This window comes from Eubalaena glacialis, chromosome 4 (assembly GCF_028564815.1).
Source record: "Eubalaena glacialis isolate mEubGla1 chromosome 4, mEubGla1.1.hap2.+ XY, whole genome shotgun sequence".
NCBI lineage: Eukaryota > Metazoa > Chordata > Mammalia > Artiodactyla > Balaenidae > Eubalaena > Eubalaena glacialis.
The window spans coordinates 181,553,570-181,572,426 of NC_083719.1; the positions used below are offsets into that span (position 1 = coordinate 181,553,570).

General features: G+C 51.8%; 1 protein-coding gene across 1 annotated transcript in view; it reads right to left on the reverse strand.

Moving 5' to 3' along the window:
* Positions 1–4,435: 4,435 nt before the first annotated feature.
* Positions 4,436–18,857, reverse strand: part of LOC133090700 (rho guanine nucleotide exchange factor 18-like) — a 28,387-nt gene continuing 13,965 nt past the window's right edge. Inside the window, exons 5-17 of the mRNA XM_061189061.1 lie at positions 17,296–17,387; positions 16,444–16,565; positions 13,172–13,308; positions 11,838–11,910; positions 9,493–9,758; positions 8,410–8,560; positions 7,621–7,735; positions 6,881–6,938; positions 6,507–6,551; positions 6,133–6,210; positions 5,127–5,229; positions 4,843–4,984; positions 4,436–4,485 (exon numbers count right to left, since the gene is read on the reverse strand). Coding sequence (XP_061045044.1) covers positions 4,436–4,485; positions 4,843–4,984; positions 5,127–5,229; positions 6,133–6,210; positions 6,507–6,551; positions 6,881–6,938; positions 7,621–7,735; positions 8,410–8,560; positions 9,493–9,758; positions 11,838–11,910; positions 13,172–13,308; positions 16,444–16,565; positions 17,296–17,387 — 1,432 coding nt within the window. The remainder of the gene's footprint in view (positions 4,486–4,842; positions 4,985–5,126; positions 5,230–6,132; positions 6,211–6,506; positions 6,552–6,880; positions 6,939–7,620; positions 7,736–8,409; positions 8,561–9,492; positions 9,759–11,837; positions 11,911–13,171; positions 13,309–16,443; positions 16,566–17,295; positions 17,388–18,857) is intronic.

Genomic DNA, 18,857 nt, shown 5'->3' on the forward strand with positions numbered 1-18,857 from the left:
GCAGAGGGAGTTCCAGGAACAGCGCTGAATGAGCAAGGTGCAGGTGATGGGCACAGGCAGCCACAAGACTTCAGGGTGGCGGCGCTGGGCAATCCCGGTGGCTGAGTAGTGGGAGAGAAGGGTGGAGGGGTAGGCGGGGTCAGACCACGGAGGGACCTCAGAGGTCAAGGCCAGGAACAGGACTGTCTGGAATGGTGTTCCATCAGCGGGGCTGGTCTCTAGGAAAGCATCTCAGCTTTACCCTGCAGACGCACCTTCCATAATTACCTGGAGCGTGACTCATTCACTGTTCTGTTTAACTTACTGTGGGGCTGTTTCCTTAAGTCAGTAACATCTGGTTTTGAATACCTGCGATGGGAGGTAGGCTTGTGACGAGTTATACCTGGGCAGTGCCTGCTCTCAGCCTGCTGGGAGTGAGACACAGCTGTTCTGGCCTCACACGCTTCCTTAGACAGGTGTGGGGCTGTGGTCAGAGCCCAGGGTTAGGGTCTGTGATTTAGATGCTAGCTTTGCCTCCTCAACAACAAGAAATAATGATGATGTCAGTAGGTGCTACCATTGCCTGTTAAGTACCAGGCATCACGCTGAGTGCTAGCCACGTCATTTCTGTGACACAAACTCCAATCTTCCCTGACCTCAAAGGGTTGTCCCGAAAGTCAAATGATGTTTCCAGGAGGTGGAACTTGACTCCTGCCATCCTGAGAGTAGGCTGGATTGAGGGACTCGCTTCCAAAGAAGAGAGTAGGGAAACGGGAAAATAGTAACCTGGCAGATGTTACCTTAACCAGGTGTTAAAGGTTAACATCTTCAGGGATGTCATGTCAATAGCACGTCCCCCCGATCTGATGAGCCAGGAAGATTCCCCAAACCCATAACCCCTTTCTAATTATAAGAAAACATCAGACAAACCCAGATTAAAGGACATCGTACAAGACACCTGGGTAATATTTCTCAAGACTGTCAAGGTCATGAACAATAAGAAGAGACGGAGTAACCCTCAAACACCAGAGAGACTGGGAAGACAGGGTGATTGAAGATAATGTAGTATCTGAATTGGATCCTGAAACAGAAGGAGAACACTAATGGAAAAAACAAAACAAAACTGGTGAAATCTGAATAAAGTCTGGAGTTTGGTTAATAGTACTGTACCAATGTTGGTTCCTAAGTTGTGACAAACATATTGTGGTCATATAAGATATTAACATGAGGGGAAGCTAGGTGAACCACGTAAGGGGGCTCTCTCTGCACTTTTCTGTAAATCTAAAATTAAAGGACTTCCCTGGTGGCACAGCAGTTAAGAATCCGCCTGCCAATGCAGGGGACACGGGTTCGAGCCCTGGTCCGGGAAGATGCCACATGCCGCGGAGCAACTAAGCCCGTGCGCCACAACTACTGAGCCTACGCTCTAGAGCCCACGAGCCACAACTACGGAAGCCCACGCTCTCTAGAGCCCGTGCTCCACAACAAGAGAAGCCACGCAATGAAGCCCACACACCGCAATGAAGCCCGCACACCGCATCGAAGAGTAGGCCCCGCTCACTGCAACTAGAGAAACCCCGCATGCAGCAATGAAGACCCAGGGCAGCCAAAAAAAAAAAAAAAAGAAGAAAAATAAAAAAAGTTAAAAAATAAAATGAAAAGTTTCGAGGAGAAAAGGGATCTGCCGCCCGCTGGAGGGTTAGGAGAGTCCTCAGATAGATAGTTGTATACTCTAAGTTAGGGTATAATGCCAAAATGCAGCAAAAGATTCCACTTACAAGTCCCAGGTCTGGTCTTTTTGAAGTAACAAACAAAACATTAAGTTATTCCTCCTGCCTGCCTTGCATTGCATTCTACGCGTGGTAATTCGTTGGTCTATGCTAGCCACGGGCAGCAATCCACAACAGTTTCATGCTTATACCAAAGAATGGAATCTGATCCTTAGTACCTGGTATTTTGCCTGTAAGTCTACTGATAAAAGATTATTGGAAGCCAGTCACAGAATCTGAAAATAAACTCTAGTCTCTCGTTTACTATTTTAGGGCTTTCATAGAAGCCAAGGACTCATTGCAAAACATTTTTGCAAGGATGACCGCTTGTATTCCACCCAGGAACAATACATTTTTGCCTGGTTTGGGATTACCGGTAGCTTATCTCAAAGTGAAGGAAAACCAACTGAGCACGTGTTTGCTGTCTTTAGAACAGTTGGCAAAAATATGGTATGAAAGTGTTTTCATCTTCCTATTATTCTAAATATTATTGTACAGAGCTATTATTAATGCTGTTTTTTGGTGGGAAAACCTTAAAAATTGCCCCAAATATTGACATTAAGCACGTCAAACAACAGAGTGTCCTTGGTATGTTAAACTTTTGGTTTTCATGTATCTGTAATTTAATTTTCTTTTAAACTATAAAATTTTGCCTTTGGTACAACTAAAAGAATTAAAAGTTAATTTTATTAAGCAAAAAATAGGGACTTCTCTGGCGCTCCAGTGGTTAAGACTTCCTCTTCCATTGCAGGGGGTATGGGTTTGATCCCTGGTCGGGGAGCCAAGATCCCACATGGCTCGTGGCCAAAAAACCAAAACATAAAACAGAAGCAACATTGTAACAAATTCAATAAAGACTTTAAAAATGGTCCACATCAAAAAAAAAAATGTTAAAAAAAATTAAATGGCGTCACGTGGCAGTGGATTGGTGATCAGGGGCTCAGGCTCTGAGTTCAGACCCTGCTGTGTGACCTTTGGCAAGAACTTAACTCCTCTGGGCCTCAGATTCCTCATCTGTAGAAAGGGGGAATACTCGTGCCTATCTTACAGAGTTGTGAAGATTAATGAGGAAATCTGTTTAAAGGACTTGGTGTTTGGGATATTGTATCTGGTCAGTATAGTAATTGTACTCTCTAACTATTTGTACAAAGTCTTCTGTGATTGTAAAGTGACCTTCAGGAAATTAGTCCCTGTTGGAACCCTCATCTTCAAGGTCAGATGTGTAAGGGGTTCATTGATCTGTTGGCTACTGTAAGTCACTTCCCTGGGTCTTCCTTGCTGCTGGGAAAGCTAGCTCGGGGATCGACAAACTTTGGCTATAAAGAGCAGTAAGGTAAATATTTTCAGCTTTGCGAGCATGCTGCAAAATACTCAACCCTGCCATTATAGCGTGGATGCATTTCTGTACTGTGCATGGCCCAGTCCCGGATCTTTGACCTCATTCTTCCTCCTGCCAACCTCCCACTTGCCCCTTGAATTTGATGCCTCAGATACAGCTCCGTGGGGCTTGATCCTGGCCCTCCAGGGAAGTCCCTGTAGCCAGCGGACCTCACCCCCCGACCTCCAGAAGAAGAGATTAGGAAGTCAGCAGAAACAGGAAGTCACCTGCTGCTTAAAAGGACTTTAAGATGCTGAAGACTTTGCAAAGCCCAGGTGGCCTCAGCTGAAAACAGCTCATGTGTCAGAAAGCGGGTTGGAAATCTTCCAATGCAGAGAGAGCTCCGAAGGGGACACCCCTGACAAGAGCAGCCAACAGTCCCACCACCAGCAAAAACAGTGCTCCGGAAAGAGGGAGGAATCAGGAAGAAGGAAGACGCCCACGTGTGGGGCCGGGCAAGGAAGAAATGCAAAACCTGCGGCTCAGGTCACAGGGAGGCACCTGCCCTGCAGGTGGAGGGACAGCTCTCACGGCACGGCTCATCCTGGGGCCAGTTCTCTATTGCACTCCCCAGTGATTCTCACCGGGGCAATCCTAGCCCCCAGGGGACATTTGGCCACATCTAGAGACATTTTTGGTTGTCATGACTCATGGGATGGGGGGTAATAGGTATCTAGTAGGTGGAGACCAGGGATGCTGCTCAACATCCTCCAATGCACAAAATAGCTCCCCCTTCCCCCAACAAAGAATTACTAGGCCTCAAATAGCAATAGGGCCAAGGTTGAGGAACCCTGCACTAGCCTGAATTTGCAACTAACATGCAGTTGCCGGTGCATCCTCTCTCTCCCTTACAAAGCCCGATTTGTTTTCAAAAAGGTGATATGCTAAATCTCAGAAAAGGCCAGAGTCATCTCCCTCCAAGGCCTCTGGAACCCAGTACTTTTTCCTGAGCAGACACTATTACCCCCCAGACAGCCCCGGGGGGCAGGAAATTGCCTGTTATGGGCTGATCCTGCCTCCCCCCACCGACCCCAATTCATATGTTACAGTCCTAATCCCCCTCAGTACATCAGAAGGTGGCCTTATTTGGAAATAGGATCATTGCCATTTTATTTAGTTCAATGAGGTCATACTACGGTAGGGTCGGCCCCTAATGCAATGTGACTGGCGTCCTTAGGAAAAGGGGAATATCAGACGTAGACAGGCATACAGGGACAATGCCATGTGAAGATTATAGTTCTGCTGGCACAAGCCACCGGACTTCCAGAAGCCAGGAGAGACACCTGGGGTGGACCCTTCCCTAGCACCTTCAGAGGGAGCCTGGCCCTGCTGACACCTTGATGTCGAACTTCTTCAGAACTGTGAGACAATGCATTTCTGTGGTTTAAGCCAACCAGATGGTGTTACTTTGTTACGCAGCCCTAGCTAACTAATATACTGCCCGAGTCTGGATTTTGCCAAAGGATTTTTGCAACGACGAAAGCTGAGACTTAAAGGGAATTTGGTGGCGGCGGGGGGTCCAAGCTAATCAAATGGTCCCTGCTCTTAGGGATGGATCCCTGATGAAATCCAGGAAGCCAGGGTTGGTCCAAGCTTAGAAAGGGTGAAATAGGACGAGGATGCAAAGAGCGAAGGAGGCCATGAGAGCGATTTAGGGGAAGTGAAGGAGAGAAAGTGGCTGCCATCCAGGGGCATGGGCTGGGCCACCAGACTTACCAGAGCTCAGAAAAGGTTTGCCACACAGCGGGCAGCTGGAGTGGCCAGAGAAGGTTCCTTGAGCCAGCTGGTGCCCGTTGACACATTCTTTCCGCTCTCGAGCATCCTGAACTTTGTCTCTCAGAAGCACTGGGCTCTTCCCCTGTTGGGGACAGAGGTGGGCCTTAGAATGCCCTGTGCATCTAGTCTCACCTCGAATCATAGAGATCTGGAGCCAGGAACACCCTGACAAGCTGCAGACGGCAGAGGGGGATTCCCCCCTACCTCCGGCCCGGCCCCCTGACCTTCTCCTTCTGCCTGGTGACTCGACATCGGAGGGAACTCAGTCTGCGCTTCACCCTGGCACTCCTGTCACTTCTCTCCATCTTCCCCGCTCTGTCCTCGCTCCTGAGGGGCAGAAAATTTGGTGAGGAGGGCGCAGCAGACCCAGAAAGCCCTTCTGAGCCAGTCCTGCAGGTCGCTTCTGGGATCCACCTGGAATCTGTCTCCCTGAGGCCCCTTCATCCTGTTTCACCCCTGCTGTGGTCCCTAACTCTCTCCCTCCTTCTCTCACTCACTCATTCACTGAACAAACATTTACAGAGGTTTGCAAATTTCAGGAACCATGGGGACCAGGTTTGCAGAGGGGAAGGTGACATGGTCTCAAACTTGAGGTCCCTTGATGGGCCGTGTCCATCTCAGCCTCCTCCGATTCATGCCCCCTTCCTATCTCATCAGCCTAAAATCCTGCCCATTCTTCCTGTGGGATATCTGTCAAACCCGGCTTCCCTCTTCCCATCCAATGCTCCAGCCCCAGATCGTGCCTCTCCTGGATGACTGGCACACCCTCACTTAATAAATATGTATTAAGTCATTGACAAAGAAACCCAGCCCTGCAGAATCTAGTCCCTGGAGGGAGATTCCGTACCTGCAGTCTGTACCCCTGACAGAGCTGTGCTCTTTTGCTTCCCAGGTGTGATCTGGCCTCTGCTGACTCCCCCTCCCTCCCCTCCTCCCAGCCCCACCCTGACACTGTTCCTGAGGAAGGCACCGATTTCTTTTCCCCATCCTCATTTCTTCGTATTGCTGAACTCCTACTCTTCCATAGGAACCCAGCTCAAGCTGTCACCTCCTCCAAGAAGTCTTCCTCTGCTCTCCCAGGACATATGAGGAGCCCCCCTACCACCCCTACCGTTGCCCTGGCAGTTCCAGTGAGAGGATGGGGGCCCCAGCTCCTGCCCCCAGCTCAGGGCCCGCAGTAACCTCTTGTGGGAATCCAGTGGAGGCCCGCCAACAGCTCTGCGTACTCACTCGGACAGGAACTCAAACCAGGTGAGGTTTGAGTGGGCTCCTCCGGGGCTGATGGACAAGCGAGCCCTCTGCCGGGCCCTGCAGGATCAGAGGGGACAGACACAGCAGCCCTTCCTTCCTCCCGCAGATGCCCCCTCTCGTGCCCTTCTCCCTCTGGGCTCCTGTGGATAGGTGTGCCCCCCGTGCCATGTCTGAGATCCCACCATCCCTCTGCATGTGGGCTCACCTGTGCCTCCTCCCACCTCCCCTGTCACCGTTTTCCTCCCATTTCTCCTTGTCTTCACACCTGTCCCCCTACACTTTCCCCCTACACCTGTCCTCCGCATCTGTCCTCACACACCTGTTGCCTCACACCTAGCCCCCTTTCCACTTACCCATGGTACTGTCGGAGTTCTTGAAGCACCTGCTGGACAATCAGCCTGCCATGGCAGATAAAAACAGCCCACAGTCGCCCCACATGACAGACATTCCCCAAGGTGAGCTGTGATTGCCCGACCCGCTCCCGGGTCCTGATGCAGCCCCTAAACTGGAGCCCCAGCCCCTCCCCATGCTGTCGAGAACCTTTCTGAGCGGCCTGGGTCCCTCTCTTGGGAGAAGGATGGTGTGGTAGAGAAGATCGAGATTATTATAGGGGGACAGTGGCCGGTCACTTACAGCCAGTGATGCTACACCCTGCATCCCTCCTCCCCAAGCCTGGACTCCTTGGCTGTCCAGGGGGTCCCTCCCTGACCCAGGGGCGGACACTCACACATGATCTGGCTCCACGTGGTCCTTTTCCATGCACTCCAGCACCGGTGGATCCAGGCCTGGAATCAGCCCCCACCCCAGGAGGCACAGGCGTGAAGGGGGCCCTGGGGCAGGACCAGCCCGGCATGGCGCCCCCTGATCCCACCCCTGCAGAAATGGAGACTGTCCAGATGTGGCTTGCCACTCTCAGGGGAGGAGAGGTGAAAAGAGGGCAGAGAGCCAGGGATGGAAGTGTCCCCGGTGTGCCATGAGTGCTTAACGACTGGCTAAACGCTTTACACATATGCGGTCAGTGAACCCTCCAAGCGACCCTAAGGAGATACACTAATGGTCCCATTCTCAGCGAGAAAGCTGAGGAGGCTTAGAGACTTGCTAGAAAGTGGTAGATTCCGGTTTGGCCTGTAGGTCTGTCTGACACCAGAGGGACACAAGCTCTTCAGATAGAGATTCAGAGACAAAGAAGGAGATAAAGAAAGAGACAGAGTCAGAGGGAGAAGAGGGAGCCCTGCGGGTCATTGCAGTGTTGCGTCCACCTTGGAGGATCCCTGGCGGTGGGGGGGGGGGGTAGGGGTGGGGGAAGGGCAGATGATGCAGGAACCACCCCACCCCTCCCCCAGCATTCTGCCCATTTCCTGTCCAGGGGACCCTAAGCCCCCTCCACCAGCCCCATCCAGGGGACCCTCCAGCAGAAACCCCCTACTCCACTTGGTTTCAATGAAGGAAACCCCCAGGCTGGGCTACCTTGAACCGCTGGAGCGGGCACTTCCAAAGCCGGAAAGATTTCCAGGGAGCTGATCTCATCGAAGGACACGGGAACCGACCGTGACCTCACTCTTTTTTCGGGGCTGTCACATTCCTGCAGGGAATAAGCATCTCGCTAAGCCTGGAGACAGCCCAGGCTGCAGGCAGGCTCCCCGGGTCAAGGGTCCCCAGCCTTCAGCTGCAGACAGGGGCTGCCCCCAGCCGTGGGGCATGGGCACAGGGTTGGGACTCCATAGCAGCTGAGGGCTGGGGCCATACCCTCCCCAGCCACGGGCTGCAGTCCTGCCAAGGATCACCAGCTCCCCACCCCAGCTGTGGGCTGGAGCTCTGGAATTCTGAGCCATAAATTCCAGCCATGGCCAGTAATTTCCCCCCAGGTCATGGTCATGGGCAAAGATGCCCCAGGCAGAGGCAACAGCTCCGAGCATGCATTCCCCAGGTTTGGGCTAAAATCCCAGACCTCAGACGAGCCCTCCCTACTTCCAAACTCCAGTCACAGGCAGGGCCTCCTTCCAGCTGCAAAGATGCAGAGACATGCCCCTGCTCCCCAGCCCAGGGGTGCACTTATGGCCAAGGAGCCCAGCCCAGCAAAGGACCTTCAGGTCTGGGCTGCAATCTCAGGACCCAGCGACTCCCCAGTCACGGGCTGTACCTGCCATGATAAAGCAGTCCCTCCAGCTATGGGCAAGGCACTCCTTGGCACCTGCAGAGACAGCGCCTGGGCCCACAGGTGTGTTATCATCTGGGGTGGCTTCAGCTTGCACCCACCTTGTTTGGTGCCTCTGGGGGGGTTCCGTCCCCAGACAGACACCCTTGGGTCCAGGCCTGCAGGCTCTCTCCTGGCAGGTTCAGAGAAAGGCTGGCCAGTGTCCGAGGGAGACAGGGCCCCTCATTTGCAGCTGAGGCTTCGAGGCTGAGCCTGGTGGAGGAAGGGAGGGAGTCGGGTCTCTTCCACCTGGTTGCTGCCCCAGCTCCAGCATATGAGGCATGGGGGCCTGGAGGGAACCCGTGGGTAACCCTCTGGGGGGGCAGGGCACAGAGAGGGGTCCAGCTCTCCCAGTACCAGAGAGGTGGGTGGGGAGTCTGGCTGGGGGATTTGATGCTGAAGTTCCATTTGCATTGCGGGCCCACTGTTTTTTGTTTTTTGGGTTTTTTTTACCTTTTTTTTTTTTGGCCCAGCGGCACGTGGTATTAACTTAGTTCCCCGACCAGGGCTCAAACCCATGCCCCTGGATTGGAAGCTCGGAGTCTTAACCACTGGACCACCAGGGAAGTCCTCCCTTCCACTGTTTTTTTACACAGACTGGATTTCTATCTGGGGGGACCTGTGAGGGGTGGAGGGGGCAGCTAAAGCACCCCTCTCTACCGTTTGGGACTGCCACTGTGGTTTGTGGGTGGCACTGAGCACGCATCTGTGTTTTGATCACAAGTGCACCTGTGGCTTTGTGCACGCATGTGCAAGTGACATGTTTATGCATTTCTGGGTTTGAGCAGGGGGAGGGTGCACGCCTGCACGTTGAGCGTGGGCGTGTCCGCCCAGGGTGCACGGGCGGGTGTGCACATGTAGGTCCGAACCTGCCTGCCGGGTTCACGCAGTTCCAGTCTGGGCTGGTGCACGCTCCTTCAGCGTGTGCGTGCTTACCCATGCACACGGATTCGTGTGCCCACGTGGGCTCTGTGTGCAGGCCTGCATCTCCGGAGAGGGCCTTTGGGGCTGCCTTCTGACAATGCAGACACCTCTGGTGGCCCTTGAGCTAGATGACAGAGAGGCAGGGGGGCAGCATGGCCTGGCCGCCCTGGGGGTGTGTCACAGAAGGCATTAGCGGCCGGGGGTGGGGTGGGGGGACTGACCTCTGCCAGGTCTCAGAGCAGCTCCGCGACCTCTCCCAGCTGCGTCTTCGTGGCAGGCCCTGGGACCCCGCCAGGCTGGAGAAGGGCGAGTCTTCTCCGGCTTCTTCGCTAGGGGGCCCACTGCCCCTGGCCCCCCTAGACTGGCTTTGTGAAGGGACCTCAAGGCCCAGGTCCTGGATATACTCACTGCCCTGAAGGTCCCCCAAGTCCAGGCGGAAGTCCTCCGAGCTCTCGCCACCGCCGAGCAGCCCTGGAATTCCATCCTCCTGGAGACGAATGGGGAAAAGGCATTGACCGAGGGCAGCAGAGGCCCCCAACTCCCAGACCCTGCCCATCCCCCTCCCGTCCAACCTGGGTTCAGCGCCCATCTAGTGGCTGGTGGGGTAGAATGGGGGTGGTCCCCTCAGTGCAATGTCTAACCCAGGCCTTCAAGGCTTTATCCCCCCAAAAGGGGCCAGAAATCTGGGCTGGCAGACCTGATTCCACCTCCCTTACTGAATTTCTGTCTGATGGGCTTATGAAACAGACAAAATAACCTCTGTCCTGTCGGCTCACCCAGCTTGTTTTAAGCCTCACGTAAGATCATGCCTGTGAACGCAATTTGTAAAAGCGCTGCATGGAGGTAAATTATCCTCGGTGCTACTGCTACTGGTGGAATTTCAGGCAGTGTCAGGGCTCCTAGTCTTTTTTTTTTTTTTTTGGCTGCACTGCGCGGCATGCGGGATCTTCATTCCCCGACCAGGGATCGAACCCGCACCCCCTGCAGTGGAAGCACGGAGTCTTAACCACTGGACCACCAGGGAAGTCCCAAGGGGCTCCTAGTCTTTTCCCGGGGCTGCTTAGGGTGTCTACTCATGGGTCTCCTGTACCCTAAGTCTCCCTCCCAGGCCTAGGGTGAGGCAAGTGAGGCACTCACCTCGGACACAAAATTGTAGGGGGTGCCCCAAAACTCAGGAATCAAGAAAATCATACTTTAATACAATATTAAAAAAAAGAACCCAATACAGTGCAAAGAGTTCCATGATGAGCAAATTATCAAAATGTTAAGACATGACAGTTTCGGACCCCGCACCTCGCTTGCCTCCCCCTATTTCCGGCCCTGCTCCGTCCTACCAGAGGGTAGCCTGGAACCTCTGCGCTCCTAAATCCCCTGCAATAACTTCCGCTCCCGGACAGCAGAAGCCTGATCTCGTGAGCACAGTGCAAAGGGCTCCAGGGTCGGCTGCCTCCTGCTTCTGGCCCCTCTGCAGCCTCACGTTGCAACCCACCCATGAGGCATAGATGTGCCAGGCGCTGTTAGACACGGAAGATACACAGGGGTGAACGATGATTGCCACATCCACCAAAGCAGCAACCAATCTGCACCCAGAACTACACGGGTGTTAGCCCTGATCCCACCGCAGCTCCACCAGGGGGCGTTGTTGTCCCACTTTCCAGATCAGGAGCCAGGCTCAGGGAGGAGAAAGGACCACACAGTCCTGGGCCACACAGTCAGTAAACCGCAGAGACAGAGCCAAACTCAGATCTGTCTGGATCCAAAGCTCTATCCTCTTTCTTACCCTTGTTACTCTTCTATTTCTTTTTCCTCTCTCTCCCTCCCAGTCATTCTATTTGTCATTTTTTTTCCCCCCAGTCAGAGCACCTGCTTTTTCCTCTCCTTGGAGAACCTCTTCTCCCAAGCCACCCAGAGGCAGCCTGGTGAACTCCTATTCACCCGTCAAAACCCAGCTTGGGCATGCCCTCCAGGCTGCCTTCCTGACTCCTCCAGTCTGCCTTCCTGACTCCTCCAGTCTAAATAAGGTGTCTCTCCTTTGGGCTGTCAGGATCTGCAGGACAGGGACTGTCCTTTTCCAGGCCTTTGTTAGCACTGTCCTCAGACAGGGCTTTGTGGGTAGGTGGGGAGTCCTCTACCAGTGCTCCATGCAAAACCAACCCTGAGATGTGACCCCAGACATCTATGTGAGCTCAGGCAGCCCTTGATGGACTGTCCCAATTGGTGGCCTGAAGAGCCCACTGAGAAGACCTGGCCCCCTTCATGAGCTCTGTAAGAGGACCCCAGGATAGGACTGCCAGATAAAATACAGGACGCCCAGTGAAATTCCAATTTCATATAAACAACAAATTTTTTTTCTAGTGTAAGTAGATTCCAAACATTACAATATTTGACATTCAAGTCTAACTGCGCATCCTTTAATTTTACTGCTCAATGTTGCAACCCTATTTATCCCTGGACCATTTGGCCGGTCATGGCCAGTCTTTACTAGGGGAGGGGGAACAGGAAGGTCCCTGCTAACATTTGGTGTGGGGAATTTTCAGAGAAGCAGCCAACTGAAAGTGGAAAACACCTGCCAGCCAAGAGCCACGCTCTTGGTCAGCTGCGGATCTTGGCTGGCAGGACGCAGGTGGCAGTGTCCACACCTGCCATGGAATGAGGGTGGAAGAGCTATGCAGGGTCTGGCTTTTTCTCTCACCTCCGCCACTTGGAGCTTTCTACAGTTTTGACACCTTCCTTCTTTTTTAAAATCGTAGTAAAGTATACATAACATAGAATTCACCATTTTAACCATTTTTAAGTGTACAACTCAGTGGCATTAAGTACATTTACACTATTGTGCAGTCGTCACCACCGTCCATCTCCAGAAGTTTTTTTCATCTTCCTCCAAAGAAGGTTTGTACCCATTAAACAGTAACTCCCCATTCTCACCTCCTTGAGCCCCTGGTCACCTCGACTCTACTGTGTCTTATTGAATTTGCCTATTCTAGGGACCTCGTATAAGTGGAATCATACAATATTTGTCCTCTTGTGTCTAGTTTATTTCACTTAGCATAATGTTTTCAAGTTCATCCGTATTTTAGCATGGGTCAGAATTTCCTTCCTTTTAAAGGCTAACATTCCATTGTATGGATGGACCATATTGTATGGATATAAACAAAACTACATTTTGTTTAGCCATTCGGTCTTTGATGGACATTTGGGTTGCTTCTACCTTTTGGTTCTTGTGGATTATGCTGCTATGAATATGGTTGTACAAAGTCTGTCTGAGTCCCTGCTTTCACCTCTTTTGGGTAGATCTGCAGAAGTGGGGTTGCTGGATCGTACGGCAATTCACTGATTGGCTTTTTGAGCCCCGGCCATACTGTTTTCCATGGTCTTGAATCTTTCCTTTGCACCCACTGATCTTTTTTTGCGGGGGAGGCTGCACTGCGTGGCATGTGGGATCTTAGTTCCCCGACCAGGGATCGAACCCATGCCCCCTGCAATGGAAGTGCAGAATCTTAACCACTGCACTGCCAGGGAAGTGCCTGCACCCACTGATCTATCTTGCTTCCCCCCACCTCCCTGGCTGCTCCTTCTCTGCCTGCTGCTTCCTCCCTGTATCTTTCATATACCAGGGTCCCTCTTCTTCAGTCTCCGTCCAAAAAACCCACACCTCTGGCCCTGACTGGTCCAGGTTCCCCTGGTTCTCCTATGACTTCAGCGGCAGCCTTCCCGAGATCACTCCGATTCCATCCCTGGTGCCTCGGTAACCTCTGCCAACTCCTGTCTCCTCTGCCATGGCCCCAAAAGTTTCCTTGCATCTCTGGTTTTCATCCTCTTGTAAATATAAATACATCAGGACAGCCTCTTGGCCTGGGCCGGGCCCTCTCCACTCCCTCTCCTACATCTGGCCTCCCTCACAGGAGGCAGAAGTGGGAACCCGGCCAGAGCTTTGGATGGAAGGGGATGGTGGGCAGCTGTGGCAGGTACAGCGATGGAGGGGGAGGGAGGGGGCTTTGTCCTTTGCTGGGGAACTTGTATCTTTCCTCCAACACTTCCTGGGTCAGAAATGGGAGCCGGCCCACTGAGGGCCTTCCCAGGCATCTCCCTAAACATTTGTATGCTGGCCCTGATGCCCCAGAGAGGATACAGTAAATCCAGGCTTCTGCTCCCTGGAACCCTGGGGAACCTTGAGGGATGGGTCCCCCCTCAATGGCAGACCCAGAGACGAGATGTCCCAGGAATTCCCATTCTACCAAAGGGCTTGCTGCGTGCAGATTGAGATAGTACATGGATCAACGTTCTTAAAAAATGTAAATAGTTATTTATCTCCTTGTGTATTAAGAAAAAATAGCACACCAAAGCAACTTCAAGCATATCATTTCTCTGGCTCCATTTCATCGTGTAAAAAAGGAATTGATTTCAAACAAAACAGCAAATAAATAACAGGGACAGACAGTTTTCGGATGGCTGGAACTATAGAAAGGCCTTAGTCAAGGTTTGCATCCCTCGCGTGTCTTTTATTAGCTCAGTGTGAACTCAGGCAAGTTTCTAACCCTCTCTGGGCCTCAGTCTTCTCATCTCTAAAATGGGCATGATGCTGCCTTCTTGTAGGATTGCTGGGCAGGTAAAATGAGACGATGCTTACACATTGCAAGCCCTCGATCAATGGAAACAGATATTGGTTGTTGAAACCATGGTTGTTGTTTTTATACTTCAGGAGTCAGGGCCCTTCCTCTGGGCAAATTGATGACCCTGCCAGATGGAGCTAATTGGAGTAGACTGATGACTAAATCCAGCCATTATAATCAAGGATGAGCGAATGTTCTAGAAAATGGGCTGGAGAAGAACTGAAGGGGGGCCAGATGACCCTGTTTGAAGGGACAGGAATTCTGGTTTGAAGTTCTACTTAGAAAGTCCCTTTTTTGTTATTATTATTTTAAACTTTAATTTTTTTTTAAGTTTGAAAAATAAGATTTATTCTAAGCCAGATCATATAGCAAATTCCTTTTTTAAAAAAGGACAGGGGCTTCCCTGGTGGCGCAGTGGTTGAGAATCTGCCTGCCAATGCAGGGCACACGGGTTTGAGCCCTGGTCTGGGAAGATCCCACATGCTGCAGAGCGACTGGGCCCGTGAGCCACAATTGCTGAGCCTGCGTGTCTGGAGCCTGTGCTCCGCAACAAGAGAGGCCGCGACAGTGAGAGGCCCGCGCACCGCGATGAAGAGTGGCCCCCGCTTGCCACAACTAGAGAAAGCCCTCGCACAGAAACGAAGACCCCACACAGCCATAAATAAATTAATTTAAAAAAATAAAAAAAATAAAAAAGGACAAACCCTGGGGTAATCATTGGTGTGCAAAATCTACTAAGGACAACTCAATTAGGACAGGTTAGACCATCTTTAGACAGTTTCCGTAACAAAATAAAACCCCCAAACCCTACTTGCAACCACATAAAATAGTGTCTATGTGACATGTAAATGATTTCTTGAGCTGGCTATATAGGTCAAGTTGCATATATTTTAAAATAATTTACATCTTACCAGTATATATATCTTTTTCAATGAAAAGTCCTACTGAATGTTTTAAAAAAAGACAGAAAGAAGGAAAGAAAGAAAGAAAGGAAGAAGAAGGGAAGAAAGAAAGGAAGGAAGGAAAGAAAGAAAGAAGGAAGGAAGGAAGAAATCAGGGAGGGCTTCCTGGAGGAAGTGACAGTGAGGGAAGCCCTGAGGAATGAGTAGGAGTTAGCTAGGTAGAGGCTCTGGGTGAGGGCATTCCAGGCATTAAGAGAACAGGATGTTCAGAAGCCTGCTGGCTTGAAAGCTCACGGTGTTTCCCCCCCAAACTGGCAAGATTTCCTTATGGCTGGAGGGGTGTGTGTGGGGGAGGGAATGGGGTTAGATCAGCAGGACTGGTAGGCCAAGGAAGGATTTAATCTCTTAAGTTCCAAACAATGGTGGTATGGAGGCCAGGGGGCTGTGATTTGCCTTCAGAAAGATTATGCAAGATGCAGAGCCCAGATAGGCTTGGACAGGGGCAGGGCTGTTGGAGCAGAGAAGACACCTGTGCAAATCACCTGGGTGAGCAATTACAGTGGCCTCCACCAGGGCAGTGGAGAAGGAAGGAGAGACATGGACAGAATTGAGGGTTGTACAGGTGTAGTGTTCACAGGGCTTGGGGAGGGAAGGGCAAGGATATTGCCTTCTGCTGCTTCCAGCTCTGGTGACCAACTAGTTAAGGACACGGATGCCGGTGGCGGGGCTTATTTGGTGGTGGTGGGGTAGAGCTTCCCCGTATATACCCAGGGCTCCCTGCTTCTCCAGGTACACGCTTCCTCCATTGCCATCCTATCTGCCCAATTGCCTGCAGCCCAGGGTTCCTATTCCAAGAGGTCCAGAGCCCTGGAAGGATCCAGAACTAAACTTGAGTCCTGGTCCTGTCTTCATTTACCCTGGATTCTCCCTGACACCTAGGCCAATTCTTTCCCTGCTTGGACCCCAGTATGCTCTTCTATAAAATGACAGGGGCAGATACACAGAATTTCCTACATATGGTTTGAATGTAATGGACCCTCCTTCCTTAGTGTGGTGGGTGTTATAAAATGCCACCCAGAACCCCCCCTTCAGTGAGGATGTGCTGTCCCAGATGCCAGGGGAGGGCTGCCAGCAGATGGCTGCCAGCTGTCAGTCTCCTTCTGGGAAGTCACATCCCTTCCTGGGCAGTCCACAGGCCACGACTGATTGATGTGGGGACGTAATGGCTTGGCCATCTCAGCCTGATTTAGGACCACTCTGCAGGGCTGTTCTAGCTCAGAGGTCCCCATGGGAGCTTTTTCTTCCTTTTTCATTGATTGTTCTACCCACCCATGCACCCATCTAGCCACCCTTCCCTCCTCCCTCCCTCCCTTCCCTCCATTCTTTCATCCATCCATCCACCCACCTATCCATCCCTTTTGTCAATCCTTCCTTCCTTCCATCCATCCATCAACCCTCCCCTCTACTCATCCCACCCCCCCCTTCTTGTTCCAGAAAGGATTCATTTCCTCATCTGTAGAATGAGATAATAACTACTCTGCCATGTTTTGATGAGAGTTCCCTGAAATAATGCACACAAAGTTCCTGCAGGTGCTAAAAAAGTGTACTTGCTGCCACAGGCGTCATCAGCTCCTGCCCATCTCAGCGGTCAGACACATGCCTGCTCATCCTCCATGGCGGAGAAGTCTGGGTCCTCAGGCCTCCAGGGTCCACCACTGCTCTTGGTGGCTGAGTCTGCAGCTCCAGAGTCAAAGGGCTGGACACATGGCTTGGGCTCAGAGCCTGTGGGGAAAGGAGGGACAAGGTGTCACGGCTGAGTGGGAGGCCTGAAGAGTCAGGGCCTGAATGCTGCATCTGGGCCTCAGTTTTCTCATCTGTAAAATGGGATGGCAGGGGAGGATGGTCCCAATGATCTTTTTTTTTTTTGGCCACACCCTGTAGCTTGTGGGCTCTTAGTTCCCTGACCAGGGATCGAATCCCGGCCCTCGGCAGTGAAAGAGTGAGTCCTAACCACTGGACCGCCAGGGAATTCCCTCTTTAAGCCAGCATACACGACACCACTCATGCTGAGCCTGGGACAGATATTTCTATTCAATCCCAGGGCTCTTTCTTCCTGAGCCATGGTCCCCTCGGAATGCTTCCCAGTGCATCATTCTTGGAAGCCATCTCCAGCTGATCCGAGTTAGCTCATGAGAGGAAATCGATTTGTCATGCCTGCTCTAGCAAAAAGCCCTCATTTGCTAGAATGGGTCCCTAATACCAAATGCAAGTACCCAGTGCCCACATTTAGAGGGTCTCTAATGGTAGAACTTCAGGCTGTCTCTGTCCCTATATTGTACTTTGAGTTCCAGGGACCCCTGGGTGGCATGGTATCAAGGAGAAAACAAGAGGTTTGGGGTCAACCAGACTGTGTCCTTGCCTGGACCTGCCCCTAATGGCTGCATACCTTTGGGGGAGTCACCTCTCTGAGCCTTAGTTTCCTCATCTGGAAGGTGGATGTGATGGTGCCCACCTTTCAGGGCCCGATCCTGGGGTGCTTGGTCAGCTTCCTTGCCCTCCAGGTCAGGAGGGTGCCCTGGCTTGATCTTGGGTGTTGGATGGAGCCTTTTGCCGTGGGAGAAACAGGCACCCCCGACTCTCTCCCCCTGCCCCTTACACTGCAGCTAGAGCGCGTCACCCCTGCCTATCCGAATCCCCACGGAGGTTACCCACCACCTGCAGGAAGAAGGTCAAATGTCTTGGTCCAGCTGATGTCCACCAGGATCTTCCTTCTGTGCCTCGTCCCTGCCGCTGCAGGACCCACTGCCTAGGAGCCCCCCATTCCTGTTGTAGGGCCGCCTGCCTAAAGACCTCATCCTATTCGCTCCAGAAATCTTCGTCCACCCCCCACCTATGGTGCCTCTCTCCCGCGCATTGCATTGCACTGCATTGCATTGCACTGCACTACACTGCATTGCATTGCACTGCATTGTGCTGTACTGCACTGCACTGCATTGCATTGCCTTGGCATCTGGACTCCCTTCACTCCTCCACACCCCCTGCAAAAACATCCTGGGTCCTGCTGAAACCAGGGAGCTGAGAGGAGAGTGCCTGGAGGTGAGGCTGGAGGATATGGGTGAAGGTGGAGACGAGGAGTCCAATGGAGGTGATACCCAGAGAGACTGACCAGCACGTTTGCGGTAAGAGCGATAGCAGCTTCAGGAAGGGCCAAGGTGGGGGTGGGGAGCGGGATGGCAATGCCTTTGGACAGTGGCAGTTAGGTCCTCATCCATTCCTTAGCTTGGGTCCCCTGTGGCTGGGTGACCCCATGTCTCAGCTTGCTGGGGACAGTCCTGGTTTATGCTACTGAGTCAAGTAATGATTAACAGTAGCCCACTTTCACCCTCCAAAGGGTACAGGTGGGGTGATCTATTTTGGGGCCACTCTGCCTATAACCGTTGCAGCTGGCAGAGGGGAAGGGGTGATGCTGTCCTTTTCTATCCCAACATGGGGTGGGCTGTCTGTACCCACTTATGTTCCCTCTCCTCCCAGCTGTGTAAGTACAAACACTGCCCCAAGTTTGGGGGGTGCTGACAGTTGTATAATTTGGGGAGCCTTCTTTAAGAAAACGAATACAAAATTGTGAATGCAAAATTGCTGGGGCTTTTGGAAGGTAGCAAGAACAGCAGAAAATAGCTAAGGCAGAAATAAACACATTTCATAAACAGATGAATGAAAAGGTATCACATGGACATAAAAAACTCAAGGAGTCTGGAAAACATTTTGGCAATTCTTCAAAAAATTAAGCATAGAGTTGCCATACGACCCAGCCGTTCCACTCCTAGGTCTATACCCAAGAGAATGGAAAACATAGATCCACCCAAAAACTTGTACATGACTGTTCATGGCAGTATTATTCTCAATAGCCAAAAGGTGGAAACAACCCAAATGTCCATAAACAGATGAATGGATACACAAAATGTGGTCCATCCATACAATGGAATATTATTCAGTCATAATAAGGAATGGAGTTCTGGGAGTTCCCTGGCTGTCCAGTGGTTAGGACTTGCGCTTTCACTGCCAAAGACCTGGGAT